This window comes from Spermophilus citellus (assembly GCF_964194105.1).
Source record: "Spermophilus citellus genome assembly, chromosome: 18".
Taxonomy (NCBI): domain Eukaryota; kingdom Metazoa; phylum Chordata; class Mammalia; order Rodentia; family Sciuridae; genus Spermophilus; species Spermophilus citellus.
Window position 1 is genome coordinate 14,807,924 of NC_138200.1, and position 19,849 is coordinate 14,827,772.

Here is a 19,849-nt window from a genome sequence, read left to right on the forward strand (position 1 = left end):
TTGCTAAGTGCCTTGCTAAGCTGCCGAGGCTGGTTTTGAACTCATGATTCTCCTGCCTCAGCCTCCTGAACCGCTGAGATTACATGTGTGTACCACTGTGCCTGGCAAGTTTTCAGTTCTGGTTAAGAAATATAGTGCATAATAATAGGGACAAAGTAAAGAATTTGCATCCCAATCGCAGCATGCAGCAATGTTGCCTGGACAATATGCTTCCTCTCTGTAAAACAGGGATGACAGGACTACTGAGAAGATTCAGGGAGGTGATGCATATAAAGCATCTGAAAGAGTCTGCCCATAGTAAACTCTAAGGATGTGGCTCAGTGATGGGTGTTTTTCTCCCTTCTCCACCAGCACAGTCCCTTCATCCCTACCCTGACATTCTCAATTGCTGTTGTTTGGGCCTTACAGGGTAGCCAGAGGCATCTGGGACAGAGAGGCCTTGTCTAGTCCCTCCCCCACCCCAGAGTACTGCCAGGACCCCAGGGCTAAGGGACACAGCTTCTCCTCTGGTACTGCCAGGGGACGTGACAGAACAGCCCTAAGGGTTGGGTTCAATGAAAGACCTTGTTCTACTGCCCAGAAAGGGGAGAGTGGTTTTGGACGAATGGAAGCTGACCCTGAGGAAATGTGTGTTCATGTGTCTGAGTGGTGGTGGTGGTGGTAAGGGCGGGCCTCCCATGACTGGGAAGCATCAATGAGTACTGGAACTGGTCCAAGGAATTTGTGCAGCCTCAGGCCCCTTGGGGTGAACCCAGCTGAGGCTGCAGATGATGGGTGGGGATGGAACCTCTAGTTTCCTGCCCAGATCAGAAAAGTCTGGCCCCAAGTACAGGCACATCAGGGGCCCAATGAATACCTGCCCAATTGAACCCAGATGGTCCGGGGAAGGTATGATATTTCCGTGTGTATAATGTGCCCTAGCTAGGCTCCCCCAACCTCATGTTACCTAGCAGAGCATACTGAATGAAAATACATATTCAAAAGGCAAACATGTCTGGGTTCAAAATCCAGCTATAACTCCAAGACCTAAGTCAACACCACTGTGAGCCAGTCCTTTTACCTCTCTGAGCCTTGGTCTCTTTTGTCAAATGGGGTTTATAAAAGCCCTTGTTGCCAGGCGCAGTAGCGTTATGCCAACAGCTGTAATCCCAGCAGTTTAGGAGGCTGAGTTAGAGGATCGAAAGTTCAAGGCCAGCCTCAGCAAAAGCAAGGCGTTAAGCAACTCAGTGAGACTCTGTCTCCAAATAAAATACAAAACAGGGCTGGGCATGAGGCTTAGAGGTCAAGTGCCCCTGAGTTCAATCCCAGTACTGCCTACCCCTCAAAAAAGCCCTTGTCACTTGGTTATAAAACGAAGGAAACAATCATGCAAAGCACCTGGCATGTGTGATGCTCAGTACATTTGACTATTACTGTCACTGCTCCTGGTTGAAGATCTAGAACCATGCTGTTTCAGGGCTGGGGGAGAAGTTCATTTAGGAAAGCACATCTGGGACTCCCCCTTAAGATTCCCAATAGGGATGGGGAATTTCATACAGTTATTTACCAAAAACAGACAGATCTCTGGTTCCTTGGAGCTAGAGGCACAACAAGCAGTGATGAAATTCTGGAGGTGGGTGGATGGGGGAGGGGGCTGGGGAATGCCATGACGCCAAGAGCTGCTTCTCACCAAGCTACAAATCTGGACTCCACAGGCATGGAGAGAGCGAGGGAGGCTGTGTATGAGTGCCTGCCTTGGCACGGTGGCAACGAGGCAGGTCTGGCCAGGTGACCAGAGCTAAGTAGGTCATAACCTTGGGTCCTGGCAAATCACAGGAGCCAAATATATCTTTTGAGAACTGCCATAAGAGCCAAACCATTTTTATGTGCTGGGCTGTCGCAACCATTTTGGAAGCCTCAGGCACCAGTCAGAGGGGCTAGGGTTTGGCTCCAAACATCACCCTAGCCCACAAAGATATGAGGGAGGGCCAAGGGGCTCACATTTTTGTTTGATGAACTATGTCAGTAGAGTCTGAAAGGGGAGGGTGGAGGCATCAGGACTGAGCCAGTCTGGTGACTCACTTGTCATGGCCCCTCCTGACCTCAGTTTCCCCACCCAGACCCAGGGAGCCAAGGAGGAGGAGCTTAAACCTGCTGGATTTGGGAACTGACTCAGAAGAGATGAGGTGGGAAGAAAGGCAGGAAATGTGGCCCAGGATGCTATAGAATTAGGATGGAAGGGGAAATTCAGCTCCCCTGGCCCCCATTCTCCACCATCCTCCTGTCCATGAGACTTCCCTTCTAGTCTAAGGCAGCATCAGGGAAAGGAGAGTGCCAAGATTACTGTTGTAGTTCCAAACAGAAGGGAATACAGGAGAAGGAACAAGGATGATGATGAGGGGACACCTGGGTCCTTCCCCCTCTTCCAGAGCTCTAGAGTATTACTTTCTTGAATATTGCCTCAGGTCCTGTTTCTAGGAAACCAGCGTGGGGTGCTGGAGATAGATGACTTCCATATGGGGTGCTGGAGATAGATGACTTCCATATATCCTCCTTGTCCCCAGGGGAACAACCTAGGCTGTACCCCCCACCCCAACTTTCAACAGGTCACAATCCTTACCACATTCTTAGGCTCACCTAGAATCAGCATCAGCAAGTGTCAAATCGTTCTCCATTGGGTCACACACGAGTCACCTAGGGAGCTTTAAATCTCTAAGGGCAGGAACTATGCCTCACATTATTTTTAGGAAGTTTCTGGGGGACTGTGACCTGAAGCCAGGACTGGGACACTTTCTTAGGTTGGTTTCTCTGTGTTCCCTGCCCTATCTGTGGACGAGATAGGCATGTAGGCAACTCTGACCCAAACCCAGGGACTCCCTGGAGAACTGAAGGAAGAGGTAGGGTTCATCAGGTGGGAGAGAGACAAAACCCAGAAAAAAGCAAGGGATCTACACCTCATTCTTCAGGCCTCCTGCTCTGAAGGGAGCTGAAGAGCTACAGAAGGGCTTCAGTCCCTGTAATGGGCAGCTCTTAATTGGGGACTGGTGGGCCAAATTAACTCAGGATTTGGTTAGTGGGGTATGTGTGCACTTCTCTGAGAAAGCGAGGGTCCATCCAGTAAAATTTGGCAGGGGACAGTGCTGTGGACTGAATCCAGGGCCTTGCACATGCTAGATGAGTGCTCTATTACTGAGCTATATCTCCAGTCTGCATTAAATATTTTTTTTTTAATATTTATTTTTTAGTTCTCGGCGGACACAACATCTTTGTTGGTATGTGGTGCTGAGGATCGAACCCGGGCCGCACGTATGCCAGGCGAGCGCGCTACCGCTTGAGCCACATCCCCAGCCCTGCATTAAATATTAAGAACTATTGCTCTAGGGCTGGGTTGTAGCTCAGTGGTAGAGTGCTCACCTAGCATGCATGAGGCACTGGGTTTGATCCTCAGCACTGCATAAAAATAAAATAAAGATATTGTGTCCACTTATAACTAAAAAATAAATGTTAAAAAAAAAAGAACTATTGCTCTAGAATGTGCTGGCTCCCAAAGAAAGTAGTATGCTTGTCTATGTTCTGCCAACTTTGACACTTTTTTCAGAGCCTAAAGATGTACCTCAAAAGGACTTAGAACAACCCTTTCATTGACTAGATAAGGACCCTCAGACTCAAGAGCAGTATGAGTTAATGGTAGAGCTGGATCTAGAACTTTGATGTGTTATGCTTCATAACAATTTCTATCACCCAGCAGGGCATCATCTCCCATAGTGACTGGTCATCAGAAAAATTTGGGTATTTTTTCCCATGACCATCCTCTCAGGGTGCTCCTTTAGTGGGTCTGGGGGGACAGTGAGGGGCCAAGAATCTGAATTTTAAGTTACTGCCCATCCTGGGGGATTCTGATGATGATGCAAGTTGGAAAACCTAAGTGAATGGAAAGGCCAATAATGAACAGAGGAAAAGAAATAAGGGAGGAGCAATTTCTCCCAAGAGACAAATAAGGTGAAAGGGGTGGGGGATTCTATTTGAGGGCAGGAGTGAGGCAGGAGACTGCTGTATTAATCTTGGAGCCCTCATGTCTATTAGGCAGAGGCATTCCATTCAAAGCCCAACAGAATTTACCTGTGATCACTTCTCTCTCAAGTCACGCTCTTCTCCCATCCTGGTGGGCTTTCTCCCTTACTTCGTAACAAGGTAGGCAGAACCGCAGCCAAACATACTACTTTCTTTGGGGGCCCCAAAACCTTCTTTTAGATTAACAGTCCTTTTTAAATTTTTTTTTTTTTTTTTAGTTATAGACAGACAAAACACCTTTATTTTATGTGGTGCTGAGGATAGAACCCAGCGCCTTCCACATGCGAGGCAAGCACTCTACCACTGAGCTATAACCTCAGCCCCAGAATAATAGTTCTTAATATTTTAATGCAGGAAGGAAAGAAGAAAGCAAACCAGTCAGTGAGCACATCAAGATTGGAGTAGAGCTTGATTTGGTAGAGAAACGATCACAGGTAATTTCTTTCCTTTCCCTCTCTTCCCTCCTGTAGGTTTTCATTACTCCCCTAACCATGTAAGTACCAGCTTGTTATAAAATTTCTTATTGGGGGCTGGGGATGTGGCTCAAGCGGTAGCGTGCTCGCCTGGCATGCGTACGGCCTGGGTTCGATCCTCAGCACCACATACCAACAAAGATGTTGTGTCCGCTGAGAACTAAAAAAAAATAAATATTAAAAATTCTCTCTCTCTCTCACTCTCTCTCCTCTCTCACTCTCTCTTAAAAAAAAAAAAATTCTTATTGGGCAGGGATTGTGGCTCAGTGGCAGAGCACTTGCCTTGCCCATGTGAGGCACTGAGTTCGATCCTCAGCACCACATAAAAAAAAATAAACAAAATAAAGATAAAACAAAACAAAACAAAATTCTTACCACCTGATATGGGGATATAGAGAAAGGTCTTGATTCATGTACTTGTCATTCAATTTATTGCCCAGCAGTTCTCAGCCCTGGCAAGCCATTAATAACAAGGCATATAAGTATGTGCTGAATATGGAATGGTATGAAATTATTTTGATAAGTGAACAAAGCAAACTGGTTAATACACATATCTGGCTATATTTGTTTAAACAACTTTTTAAAAAAAAATTCTTTTTTTTTTTTTGTAGTTGTAGATGGATAGACTGCCTTTATTTTATTTGTCTCTTTTTATATGGCGCTGAGGATTGAACCCGGTGCATCACATATGCTAGGCAAGCGCTCTGCCCCAGCCCTTAAAACACCTTAAAGCAAGAAGGAGAATAAGTTTGTAGCTATATATGCACAGAATCCACCTCATAAAACATAACACAAGAAGGTGGGAACATGGGAGTCTGAAAAGGAGACCTCACTTTTCACCTTCTGCATGGTTTGATTTTTACTACAAGTTCTGAAAACAAAAGCAAAGACTGAAAATGCTCTTGAATATATCAATAGCAATAAGCACCACTAGTGGTTCTGATACGCAGACAAAATTGGTACCCAAAAATTATCCAACTGCCTTCATGGATGAAGTGGTAGAAGGTTATGTGACAAAGCTGTATAAGACACTAGCCTGTCCCCAAAACGCCCCCATGCTGACAACAGGGTCTTAGCACAATCTCCTGCCCCTGGTGCTAAAGAGGGGAGCCCTCCCTAGTAGGGAGGCTGAGACTTGTGCCTGCTGCAGCCGAGCTGGGTTCTTGCTGCTCTGTCTGCCAGTCTGGGAATTAGGTGGATATGGCTCCTGGTCTAAGTAACTGCCTTCCCCTATAACCACTGCACTTCTGTGACTTACACATAAAAATGCAATAAGAAATAAAGCTCACTGGGCTGGGGCTGGGGCTAAGTGGTAGAGCACTTGCTTAGCAGTGTGAGGCACTGGGTTTGATGCACAGCACCACATAAAGATGAATAAATAAAATAAAGGTATTGTGTCTATCCACAACTAAAAATATATATATCTTTTAAAAAAGAAAGAAAGAAAAAGAAAAGAAAGAAAACAGAAAGAAAGCTGACTATTGCTAAGATGGGTGGGCCTGGGGAACCAAGGGAGGCCAGGCAGCTCTATGGCTCTCCAAACTCCAATATTAGAAGCCCATGCTGGTTTCCTCACCTTTAAACATGGGATAATAATAGTACCTACAAGACTGGTTGTGAGGACCAATTGAATTACTGACAATAAAAACAACAGCTGACAGTCACTGAGTGTTTACCACATGCCAGCCACTGTTCTAAGAGCTCTACACGTGTTACTCACTGACTCCTCAAAAGTATTCTAAAAGGTCAATATAAGTATAATTTTGACTTTAAGATGACAGAATTGAGGCATGGAGAGGTTAAATTACTTGGTTACATGGCAAGTTAAAACTGTAATTTAAACCTAGACAATGAGAATTGAGAGCCACCAGAGAACACTGCTTTCCAAGTTAATAAATAGAAAGTAAAGGGTACTTGGGGACAACCTTCTCAAGACCCCTCCCTTGTGGGACCTTTGCTTCCTTTCTGTTTCAAAAATAAATTATATTACTTTGCTCTAAATAAATTTAAAAATGGTACCTCCTTGATGTATACTCAAAAAAAAAAAAAAGAGTACTTAGCTTGTAAGGGTTCAATGTCAACTATGACTGTGAAGAAGGTGGGATGAGTGAGGATGACTAATTAGGACAAACTGCATGGAGCCCCCTGTCCCCCTCCTAGCTAACTTTTGGGTATCCACTGCCCTCCCTCTTCTCCGGCCTCCATCTCTCACTGGTCAGTGGTGTCAGCAGCTCTCTCTTCAGCCCTTTGGAGTCCCAGAAGGTCAGAAAGGCTTTAGCAGTGGTACTTGAGGTTGTTCTCTGGCCTTACTCCTATCTATGACTGGGGGCCTAGGGACAGGTTCTAGAGAAGCCTGGCTCACTTATCCCAATGCCAACCTTTTAAGACATGGAGTGCCTCTCTCCAGGATGCTTAAGGACTGGAAATACAGAACTATATCTAAATTCCAAACTCTCTTGAAGCTATTTATGTCTTAAGTCCAACCTACCCTTGGGGATAAAAAAATAGTGTAGATGACTTATGAATTCTGGAAGAGTTCTAAAATTCCCTCTCAGAGTTGTTGTTTTGAGGAAGGGGGAACTGGCGATTGAACCCTCTATCACTAAGCAACATCCCTAGCTCTTATTATTTTGAGACAGGGTCTTGCTAAGTTTCCCAGGCTGGCCTCTAGCTTGTGAACCTCCCGCCTCAGTCTCTGGAGCCACTGGGATTATAGGTGCCATCATACCCAGCTTGATGTCCTAGAGCTTGAAAAATAAATTATTGCTCACTTTCTATCCCTCTTTTCATAGGTAATGACTTTAGTCTGTTCCTTTCAGCTGCCCACACAAGCAACCCTACACGATCCCGGTTAGGGGTTTGCCACCCCATTGGGAGTCTCCCATTCCACCCTGAGGATATCTGGCAAAAAAGCCCCAGGACAGCCAAGATGAAGGCTTGGGAGGACAGGGACTTCCCAACTCCCCAAAGCACAGAACACAAATTTCTTAGCACCATTACAGACTGGCCTTCTTGGGCATCTGACATCCATTCCAGGTCACCCTCCTAATTCACTCCCATCTCTAGGGGCAGAGACTCACCAGCACTGTTGGCCTCCGACTCCAGCAGGTGGATGTCATTGCAGTCCGCCAGCGAGTGCTCCAGGCAGAGCTGCAGGAAGCGGGCTTGGGTACGGGTGACCCGCTTCAGAAGCGACAACAGGGCCACTGTCTGCTCACACTCATTCCAGCCCTTGAACCAGCCAGCGAGGATGCCCACCTGGTCTCGGAACATCATGGTGCCAGGCCTGGGGCCAGGGTGGGGGGGACGGCGGTGGCAAGGGCCAGCGCCGTCACATGGTCTCGGCTCTGGGCTCCTGTTAGCTCTCCCCTGAGGGCCAGGGCTTGAGGACGTTCCCTGGCGTGGTGGCAATGGGTGGTTAGGGGAGGAGGGGGCCTGCTCACATGGGGGGAGGTCTTGGTCCAGCCACGCCTCTCCAGGCTCCTGGAAAAGGAAGCAAAGGGATCAGAGAGAGCGAAGGGGCCAAAGCTGTCCAGGAGAGTGTGGGCTGAGGAGGTACAGAGCCCCATGCCTTCCTCTTTCAGAGTACTTGTTCGAAGGAAAAAGATGAAGCCAACTTCAGATACTAAACCAACTTCCTATCAATCTCCAGGTCCAGAGAAAAGGCACTGGCACTCACAGACTCTCCCCAGACACTAAGGAGAAGATGCTACCCCTCATACTGGGTTGCCAGAGGGCCAAAGGGGGTGGAGTTAAAGCAGAAAGTAAGTTGGGAAGATTTTTCAGAAAAGGAAAATAAGAAAGACAGGCTTCACATTATCAGAAAAGATCTGAATTAATGGAACATGACAAAGAAGACATGGGACTCTGAGCACATCTCCTAACCTTGCTAGTCATTGACTCCTTCCCTCTGAGAGCTGGAACTCACATGCTGGAAGGACCCTAAGGGCTCCATAATTGCTTTAAACCAAAACTTACAAGACTTGGTCAGGAGTGAACATGGGGTAGTGACCCCAGTGGAGATCTCAGGAATATAGACAGCTATTTAGTCCCTAACTGGCTGGGTACAAGTCAGCCCTTGGACATGAGCAAGAACAGTCTTTTTCAAAGATTATCAACAAGCTGAGGAAATCTCACCCTCTTCAACCCAGCTTTCCTACTCTGGAAAATATACGTATCTGATCTCTAAGATACTACCTATCTCTATACAAGGTAAATTCCTCCCAGAACTCTTCTTCACTCCTCTGAAGTTTGCTTCAGACTCAAGTTCTCTAGGTTGGAAAGTCCTCTTGACTTCTAGAACACCAGCCTGTCATCCAAACCCCTGAGAGCCAAGAATACACCAACCAGAGAGGAAGAGGAGAAATCAAAATTCAAATACTCCCAAACAAAAAGTATCCAAATTTCTTAGGCAGGAACTACACAGAGGTTGTTTCATCTGGGCAACCAACAGGCTTACCTTTCAGTTGATGATTTCTGGACACTCATTCTGAAGCCTTTTTCTTTTTTTTTTTTTATATATATATTTTTTATTTTTTAGTTATTGGCAGACAGAACATCTTTGTTTTGTATGTGGTGCTGAGGATTGAACCCGGGCCGCACGTATGCCAGGTGAGCGCGCTATCGCTTGAGCCATATCCCCAGCCCCCGAAGCCTTTTTCTTTCTATATTTTTTTAGTTGTTGATGGACCTTTATTTATTTTTAAAATTTATTTGTATGTGGTGCTGAGAATCAAACCCCATGCCTCATGCATGCTAGGCAAGCGCACTACCACTAAGCCACAACCTCAACCCCTCTGAACCCTTTTTCTAAGTTGACTTGAGCTCCAGGTCTCCAATCAATATCTCCCTCATCTGTCTCTCTCGCAAGCAAAGTCCTTGGCACCATCCCCAAACCACATTCAGCTCCATAATCCTCTGGCTGCCAAAGGACAGAGTTTCCCTGGACTGAGAACTCTACACAAAGACCCACTGAACCTGTTGGGCGCAGGTCTTAGGGAGCTACTCCCATCTCCACGAAGTTCCGTCTTTGCTGAGGAGAGCTGTGAAGTACATCTGGCTGTTAACAACTCACTTGCCTCACAGATCCCCTGCAGAACCCCCAAACAGAGCAAACTAGCATAGCTGTCAATACCTCTAATATAAGAAGCAGAAAAAGGTGTGAGAAGATGAAACCTTGATCCAAGTTAAAAAGCCTTCTCAAATCTTTTTAAAGGCAAAATAAGAAGTTGCCTCCCTGGCTTACAATTCTCCAATGGCTTCCCATTGCACTTAAACTAAATGCAAAAAGGCCCTCCTGAGGACTCCTGTGGCCTTTCCAACTTCATCCTGTACCAAGTTCCTTCTTGTTCACTGCACTTCTCTTCCCGTAGCTCCTATTTGTTACTCAGGTCTCCGTTCATTCTGTCATTTCCTGAGACAGCTTCTCTAACAATCCAATCTAAGGAGACCTTCCCCGGTGACTATTTTGTATTGTTTTATTTCTTTTATATAACTCAAATACCACCTGATTTATGTTGTTTCTTTCTTCCCACCAAAATGCAAGCTATACGGACAGTCAGATCCTAGAATGGTACTTGACACACAGATGTTTGATATTTGTTAAATAAATAAATGAAAATGTGAAAAAAGTGAGTGGGGAAGCCACAGTGGGATTTCTACAGCCCTGAAGGAAAAGATGGTAGAAGAAATGGTCCATTGGATGGTCCAACCTGAGGGGAAGGGGAGATTCAAAAATCAGAAACTCTGGAGCAAGAAGTACCCAAATTCCTCTCTTAGGCTGGAACTACAATAGGTTGTTTCAAAGGATTTAGAAATCTTGTCCTAATAGGAAAAGTTTGAAGATACTAAGATCTCTGTGGGGAAAGAGAAGACTTGGGGGAACTTGCAATACTAACTTTGAATATCTGAAGACATGGCATACAGAAGACAAGACATATCTGTTCTTTTACTCTAGAAAAAAGAGCCATCTACCAGGGTAGATAGATAGCTCTAAGTGACAGGCAACACGGGATATGGGAAATGTTTAAAGTCAAGAAAATTTAGTTCTAGTCCTACTCCAGCCTCAGATTCACTTTGATTTTGAAATTACATCTGCTTTTTTTCTCTGGAATGTGTGAGATAAGAGGCTGACCTAGGTCAGACATGACAAATAGGTTTTACCTCACAGGCAAACTCCAACTGATTGGTAGTAGCTGCTTGGAGCACTATGAGAGGAAGGATTCCAAAGAAATGAAGAAAGTAAGACATCAATGGGGAATGAGTAATAAACTGGGGTTGCCTGTAATCCCAGTGATTTGGAAGGCTTGAGGCAGAAGGACTGATCCCAAGCTTGGGGCTAGCTTCGGCAACTTAGCAAGACCTTGTCACAAAATACAATAAACAAATAAAAAAAGAAGTTGGGGATATAGCTCAAAGGTACAATGCTCCTGAATTCAATCCCCAGCACCACAATAAATAAATAAACTGGGACAGATCCCACACTATGCATTATTTAAAAACACACTTGAGCCAGGCATGGTAGCACATACTTGTAATCCTAGCAGCTTGGGAGGCTGAGGCAGGAGGATCACCAATTTGAGGCCAGCCTCAGAAACTTAATAAAACCCTGTCTTGAAATAAAAAAAATAAAAAGGGTTAGGGATGTAGCTTAGTGGTGGAGTGTCCCTGGGTTCAATCCCTATTGCTGCAAAAAAGTAAAAAACAAAATGCTTGAGCAAGGACTGGTGGTCCATGCCTGTAATCCCAATTATTAGGAGGCTGAGGCAGGAAGATTGCAAGTTTGAGGCCTGCCTGAACAATTTGGTGAGGCCCTTTCTCAAAATAAAAAGGGCTGCAGATATAGCTCAGTGGTAGAGAACTCTGGGTTCAATCCCCACTACCCCCAAACAAACAACACATTAAAAAATACAAAAATAAATCTATATCTAGTATTTGACCTGTAACTTAGAGGGATGTCCATAGATGTATGTACAATAGGATGCTATTTTTGTTTATAAAGAAAAAAGTCATACACAAAGCCCCTTATATACTAATATCTATTTGCATGTGTACAGAGAAATGTGTAGAAGAATACATACTAGGCTAAGATTGGTTACTCTGATGAGACAGGAATGATAAACACTCTCTTTATGCAATTTTGTACTTTTTCACTATTTTTGTAATTTTAAAAGAATTTAACTTTAAGAAAAAAAAAAACCTGCATTCTACTTCCTGGATTAGTAAGAAAGAGTACTGGGATTAATTATCAATGTTTGCCCAGGATGCTGGGTAGATGAGTGACAGTTCACATGCCTAAAAAAATCAGTTTCCCTTCCCAGTTCCAGCATTTTGTGGCTTTCAGTCCCAAGGAGGCAACAGCTGCTTCAACATAAGGAAGAATTTTAAAATAATATATCTGTCCAAGAATGGAACTGGCTGCCATGTGAGGAGGTAATAAGCTCCCTGGCTGCTGAAGTGGTCAAATGGAGGCTGGATGAACATCCCTTGGGAGTGGGAGGGATTCCTTCACTGGGTGGCAACTCAGAATGATAGAAGGACATGTTACTATTTCAAAGGGTACATTTGTGACGGGAGGTTTGATATGCCAATAGCACTTACAGCAAAAAGATGACCAAATCCACAAACAGACCAAGCTGTGCATACTCTTTCCTTTCCCATAGATTCTTTTTTTTTTTTTAGAGAGAGAATTTTTAATATTTATTTTTTAGTTCTCGGCGGACACAACATCTTTTGTTGGTATGTGGTGCTGAGGATCGAACCCGGGCCGCACGCATGCCAGGCGAGCGCGCTACCGCTTGAGCCACATCCCCAGCCCCTTCCCATAGATTCTTTTACTGGGTTGTTACTTTTTCCTAAGCTACAGCACTGCATCCCTCAAATAAGCAGCTGACTAAACATTAATCCAGTTTCTTCCAGCAAAGTTTTGGGACAGAATGGGGTCTCAAATAGGATGCTGACAGGCCAGGCTTTGAACAAAGCAGGCCAACAGGAACTATGGTGAGTTGGAAAGTACATACCCTGTCTAAAGGGAGATGTCACTATTCAGCTCTGATCAACTGCTGCCATGTGGGAACGTGGGTCCAGTACCATTGGGTCTTAAGATTATTTAAAAGAAGAGCTGAAATCTGGCTTTTAAAAGAGAATTCCCTTAGTTTTAAATGTTGGAAATGAATTCAAATTAAAACAGCAACTGTGAACTACTACACAGAATAAAACCTGTGGCCTGTGATCCTTGAACACATGGACACAAATTAGGATAAGATTGTCTTGTTTATAACTTTTAAATCACCCATTGCTCAGGGAACATGACTGGTGGAGAGGATCTAGTGACGGAGGAGGGCGCTGACAATCTGCAGTAAATACTGGGGGCTTCAGGCAAACAGTCACTTTTAAGATTGCACTGTCAAAAAAAAAAAAAAAAAAAATCACCCCTAGCGTTCCCTATGTTTTCAGGATAGAAGGGTGCCTTGTGTTTGGTCTGTATGGTGACTGAAAAGGAAGACTGGATGAGATTCTTCCACTGAAGAACTAGAGGTCTTCAACCATCTCTCTCCCAGGTGCTTGGCTACAGTGAGACAAGAGGACATGGATAAGGCAGCAGCATCAATTATTATAAGACATCTCACCATAGTACCACCTTACTCTGCCTGCCAAATATCACTTCCATTTCCTGTTCCCACCATTGTGAGTTCCTCTTGGAAAAACAATGTCTTTCTTGGTTCTACAAGTGGACACAGGTAAAGTGGTTCTACAAGTGGACACTGGCTAAAGCATCCTCCTTGGACTCTTGCTGAAACAAGTGGAGAAAATAAGTTCTCAATTACTGGCTGCCACTCTGCTACCGCTAGTGGATTCTTGCTTTCAAATGAAGCTAACTCAGATAAAAGCATTCAAGAAATTAGGGGAGAAAAAGAGAGACCTAGTTACAACATTTGAAGACCTAGATCTACCTAGCCTCAAACTAGTGACCCAGACTCTTCAGTTTCATAGATCAATACATTTCTTCTTGGCTTAGGACAGTTGAGTTTGGTTTCTGTTCCTTAAAACTGAACTTGGTCACTTCCATACAAAACAAAATTCAGCACTGCTCTGGTCTCTCTGTCCTCATACAACTGAAAACGACTCCCTGCTTTTGAGGAAAGACAGAACAGGAAAACCTCTATGGCAAATCTCTCGGCAGCCTGTAATACTGCAGTCTTTATGATATATTTGGACCAAGTAACCTTCTTGGGAAGTACCTACTGTTGTTGGAGGTGAGAATGGAACTAACAAAAAGCTAAGAGGTTCCAGGGAAAACTGTCCTCCGGGCTTCCTCCCCGGTCCCAAACCAGGAAGGAGTCCACAGACAGAAAATGTATGTTTCTGGAAGAAACAGGACCTAGCTCCAATCCTGGCTCTCCTGCTGATTGATACTTACTTGCTGTGTTGACCTTTGGCAAGTAACTCAGTTTCTTCCTTACTGAAGCTTCTTATAAGAATTAAGTGAAACAATGTATATAAAAATACCCAGCATGATGCTGAGCATGTTTTCACACATCATAGATTGTCATGTGCCAGGCCCCCAAGCTGACAGTTCTCCAAGGATGAGCTCACTGATCCTAAAAAAATTCTATTCTAAAAATATATGTGAGCAGCTGGGTGGCTCATGCCTATAATCCCAGCAACTCAAGAGGCTGAGGCAGGAGGATGGCAAGTTTGAGGCCAGCCTCAGCAACTTTGTGAGATGCTCAGCAGTTTAGTGAGAATGTCTTAAAAAAAAAAAAAAAAAGGGGCCAGGAATGTAGCCCAGTGGTAAAGCATCCCTAGATTCAATCCCTAGTATCAAAAACAAACAAACAAACAAGCTGAGTAGGATACTGTGACCTTGTCCTAGCTACTCACAAAGCTAAGGCAAGAGAATCACAAATCAGATGACAGCCATGGCAACACAGCCAGACTGTCTCAAAAAACAAACAAATAAAAAACCCACAAACAAAATACACACACAAAAAAAATGTATGAGCATCCTTATCTTACAGATGGAGAAACTGAGGCACAAACAAAGTATGTCATGTACCCATGACTATATGCATAGCTAAGCTGAGATTTTTCAAGGGTCAAATAGCTTTGTTTCAGAGTTCCTACTCCTGTGACCAAAACACTGTAGCAGTCTATAAAACCTCTTCCATGCCTAGAAAGTTGGGCCTATGGGTATACCCTTTAATGCCATCTCTGGATAAATAAAGGCTTCTATTAGCCTTCCTGCCCATTCCTAGCTCTTCTTCTTCTTCTTCTTTTTTTTAATATTTATTTTTTAGTTCTCGGCAGACACAACATCTTTGTTGGTATGTGGTGCTGAGGATCGAACCCGGGCCGCACGCATGCCAGACGAGCGCGCTACCGCTTGAGCCACATCCCCAGCCCCCATTCCTAGCTCTTCTATGGGCTTTTTTTTTTTTTTTTTTTTTTTTTTTTTTTAAAGAGAGAGTGAGAGAGAGAGAGAATTTTTTAATATTTATTTTTTTTTAGTTCTCGGCGGACACAACATCTTTGTTTGTATGTGGTGCTAAGGATCGAACCTGGGCCACACGCATGCCAGGCGAGCGCGCTACCGCTTGAGCCACATCCCCAGCCCCTCTTCTATGGGCTTTTGAGGAATACCTATTTCATAAGCAAGGTAACAAGCTAGTTACCTTGAGGTTAAATCACCATCCTGAGAATAGAATGGCAGAAGCCAAAGGAGCCTAACACCTCTCTTGAAGGAACCAATTATTTCCAGAAACTCCTCACATATGTACATTACACACACACACTATTGCCTCAACCTTTTGTATGAATATGAATGGTCCTGGGGAAGGAAGGAGAGGAAGAGAGAAAGGGCCTCTGGAAGATTAGCAAAACATGGGGAGCTCCAGGAAACCCTGGAATAGAGAAGTTGGTGTTCCTCTTTCCGTTTTTAAATCTGTTGAACCTTCCCCTTCAAAAAAAAAAAAAAAAAGTCTACCCTTTCATTCATTTTGTACATTTGTATTTTCCCGTTTAGGAATGTAATCAACTCCTGTAGATCAACCATCACCTCTCTGTGGACAACTCAGGATTTTTGAGTCATCTTTGACAGTTTCCTCTTCCTGAAGATGCAGTCATCAAATCTTGATAGTTCCTTTATCTTTTAGTTGTAGATGGACACAATACCTTTATTTTATTTATTTTTATGTGATGCTGAGGTTCAAACCAGGACCTCCCACATGTGAGGGAAGCACTCCACCACTAAGCTACAACCCCAGAACCAGTTCCTTTTTCTTTTTTGGGGGGGTGGGGAGGGAGGGTGGGTACCAGGGATTGAACTCAGGAGCATTCAGCTACTGAGCCACATCCCCAGCCCTATTTTGTATTTTATTTAGAGACAGTGTCTCACTGAGTTGCTTAGCACCTCATCATTGCTGAGGCTGGCTTTGAACTCGATCCTTCTATCTCAGCCTCCTGAGCTGCTGGGATTACAGGTGTGTGCCATGGCCCAAACCCAGTTCCTTTTCTTTAATATTTACTTTTTAATTTTAGGTGGACACAATATCTTTTTTATTTTTATGTGGTGCTGAGGATGGAACCCAGTGCCTCACGCATGCTAGGTGTGCACTCTACCACTAAGCCACATCCCCGGCCCCTCGTTCCTTTTCTTAATATCAGCTAAGCATGTCATTTTCTTTCCTGAAATCCAAGTGGCTCTGGAACTAGACTGCTGGGCTGGAAATATAACCCTACCACTTACTATCTGCATAACTTCAGGCAAGTGATTCCACCTTGCTACACCTATTTTCTCATCTATAAAATAGGTTTAATCACAACACCTATCTTTTTGTTTTTAAAAAATATTTTATTTTTTAGGTTGCAGTTGGATATAATACCTTTATTTATTTTCATGTGATGCTGAAGATCAAACTCAGGGCCTCACATGTGCTAGGCGAGTGCTCTACCACTGAGCCACAACCCCAGCTTCACAATACCTACCTCGATAGAGCTGTAAGACATAAATGTTCTATCCTATATTCCTTTCTCTGATCTCATCAAATCCTATCTTCTCTACACCCCAAAACACACTGGGTTCTCTTCATCTTTACCACCACCACTTTCAAGTCGCCATTCCTTCATCTGGGCAAATGGAGTGCTTCTTAACTCACCTTCCTGCTTCTATCCTTGCCCTTGTTCTCCTCACAAAATCCAAGGTGATCTTTCTTTAAAAAGTGGGGGGTGGGGGGGCTGGGGTTGTGGCTCAGTGGTAGAGTGTTCACCTAGCATGCACGAGGCACTGGGTTCAATCCTCAGCACACATAAATGTAAACTAAACATAATGTGTCCACCTAAGAAACTTAAATTAAAAAAAAAAAAAAAAAGATCATGTCACCGTCTTGCTTTAAAAACAAAACAAACCCTTCTAATCCAATCCTACTTGACCCTTTTAACCAGATCTGAACTTAGGCATGTCCTCATCTCCCTCACCTTCCCTGCAGGAAGGAATCTTTGATATTACCAAAAGGTGTTCTGTCAAAGGCTGCAACTCTGTCCCAAATTCCCTAGACTTCAGAGCCACGAGGGAAGGGAACACTATGCCAGTCTTCACTACTCTGTCTCCACTCTGCAGCACAGAGCCTGGACATAGCAAGGTCTCAAGAACTACCTGTGATAAAATTTCCCACCCTGTGGCAGTCCTTTCTTTGCATGTTAATAATGGTTCATTTAGAATATCCCATTACCAGGTCTTCCCCCAGCTGGTGCCTCTCATCTTTCTGATTTATCAGATTCAATAGTCACCTCCTCAAACAGGCCATTTCTGACCACTTTATACTGGCCATCCCCATTCCCCACCCTTTCTTTCACCTACAGTTTTATTTTCTTCGTCGCATGTATCACACTCGGATTTCTTTTATGGCTTGTATGTCTCCCCTCCATCAGCAGGTAAGCTCCATGAGTTTCAGGAGTTCCTCTCGACCGTTTTATTCTCTGCTGTATGTCTAGGACCTAAAATAGTGCTTCCATGAACTTGGAAGTTCATGGAGACACTTGAGACTTTTATACTCCATATATTGCTGTTCTATAATTTCCCACAACCAGAGTCTGTTCAACAAAAACAAAACTCCACTTTTATCAACCTCCTTTAACTCTCTTCCGAAGTTCTGAGCCCAGGAAATGCAAAGCAGAGGTGAGGAAATGAACACAGGACTCCTGCATTCCATACAGTGCAAGTCACTATAGAGTACGTCTATGTGACCACCTCATCCCTGCCTCTTCCAGTGAGATCTTAAAGGAAGAGTCTGGTGGGTCAGACTCGCCATCAGATCTTTCTAGATTCAGTCAATCAATCAAGAGCGGATGATGACTGGGACTGGGGGACAGTGAAGAGGGGAGCTACCATTAAGGCCCAAAAATGTCATGGGATGATTTGGCTCAGCAACCAAGAGATTGAGTTCTATTGTATAGAACCAAAACATGTCTCTAAGATTCTCTGTCATCATTTCATATTTATTCAAGGAAAAAACTCTTTCCAAACTGAAACCCTTAGGAAAAAGTTCTCATTTCACTGAGGCTGCTAAAGGGGTAGGATTGCTAAGGACCATCTCTATAAACACAAAGCAGAGTCCTGAGGATAAAGCTAACTTAGGGGAGAAATGAGAAGATTGAGAATATTATTTGAACTCCTGGATGCAGCTTTTCTTTGTGGTGCTGAGGATTGAAATCCCCTTTTAAACCACTTTGAGATAAGGTTCTATTGCTCACAATTTGAAATCCTCCTATCTTGACTATACAAGCCACTCTGTGCTAACACTTAGCACTTCAAGGCATTGTTCTAAGTATTTCACTTGTACTAACTTAGTCCTTATAACAATTCAATGCAGTAGAATTACTCCCTTTTTTAATTGTGGAAATTAAGGACAAGAGGTTAAATAACTTGTCATAGGACACAATACTGGTAAGGGATGATCTGGGATGCAAATCCTATATGGCCCCCCAAAGTCTGCATACCTAATCATTACTGTAACACCCCACTGGCAGCCACCCCTATCTGAACTGAAAATCCAACTCTCTGATCCATGGCACTACAATCTTAGGACAGACAGGGCCCAAAGACCTTCTATCAGTCCCCATTTCACCATACATAAAATGAGGACAATCACAGTTTCCCTTCCTCATAGGCTTCCTATGAATATGATGAGACAGCACAGAATTAAGTATTTAAAAAACTCAATAAACAGTAGTCATTATTAATATTACTCTGTAGACCACTCAAGAGCTATAGAGTAGTGCAGCTGGAAAATACTACCAAATGAAAGAGATGTCTTCTTTCATCTGTCCACAGGTGAACAGAAGTGACCCCATGAGTGAGAAAAGAGGCATTCTTGTGTTTGACCCATTGCTTATGTTGTTTTCTCTGTTTGGATGGCATCCCATCACTGCTCCAACTCTTGTGGAATACTCCCCAGCCCAAATACCTCTTTTCTAGGAAGTTTTTCCAAATAAAGGGCTCCCTCTCACTGCTGAATCCCCACAACATATAATTTGTACCTCATGCTCTGCCTGGTCTCCCTGCCCAAGCCCTCTACTGAACTGTGAGGCTCCCTGAAGGCAGGTACCAGTGTTTACCTAGAATCTGTCTCCTCTTGGGAAAAAAAGCTGAGAGCGCTGGGGAAGCACCAGACTTAAGGGCTAGGGGAGAAGAGAAACCAATCAAAATGGGATGAGGCAGGTCACCAGTAACAGAACTTGGGATAGGTTAGCACAAAGCAAAGTCCTATACATAGGAGCACGTGGGACAGGAAGAGAGGCGAGGGGACTGGGTATAGAGAAGAGGTGAAAGGAAAGGGGGCGTGGGGAACAAGTGCTGAACCTGAATGGGGAGTGAGAGCTGAAAACCATGGGCTACCAGTTCTCCAATGATTTCCAATAACTCATGGAATGCAGATCCCACCTGGTAGATTGAGAGAGGAACAAGACACATTCCTGAACTTCCAGAGCTCCTAGGCCAGTGAGGCTGAGTGGTCAAATATACCAAAAACCACCAGAGAGAAGGTGAGTGGAGCTCTAAATACAATGGAGGGCACTTGTCAGTTAAGACACAGAATGAAAAGACCGAAATGTACCTCAAGGGAGGGCGCTTATGTGAAGAGGGATGAATGAGGAGATGAGAGGGACACACATGTTCAAGGAGGTAGCAACTTAAAGCAGAAGCACTAAAGACTTGGGGGTGGGCTGGAGGGGTAGAGGGAAAGCCAGAGGGAGAAAGTGCTAAAGAGGATATGAAAGAGAATCATGCACAGGCAGAACGTGAAGTAATTACTCAGAGTGGGGTGACCTTA

At 44.1% G+C, this 19,849-nt stretch overlaps 1 protein-coding gene across 4 annotated transcripts in view; it reads right to left on the reverse strand.

The window, feature by feature from the left end:
- The window catches only part of SAMD4B (sterile alpha motif domain containing 4B), a 46,943-nt gene that overhangs the window by 24,148 nt on the left and 2,946 nt on the right, over positions 1-19,849 (reverse strand). For 2 of the 4 annotated variants that reach the window (XR_014019601.1, XM_081273828.1), the window contains exon 2: positions 7,604-8,006. The exons of 1 other annotated variant lie outside the window; for it this stretch is intronic. Coding sequence is in view for 2 of the 3 variants with exons in the window: in XM_081273828.1 (XP_081129954.1) it covers positions 7,604-7,799 (196 nt within the window). In the remaining variant the exon portion in view is untranslated. Of the gene's footprint in view, positions 1-7,603; positions 8,007-19,849 lie in introns of those variants that run through there. One more of the 4 variants, XM_081273829.1, reaches the window with a different exon arrangement.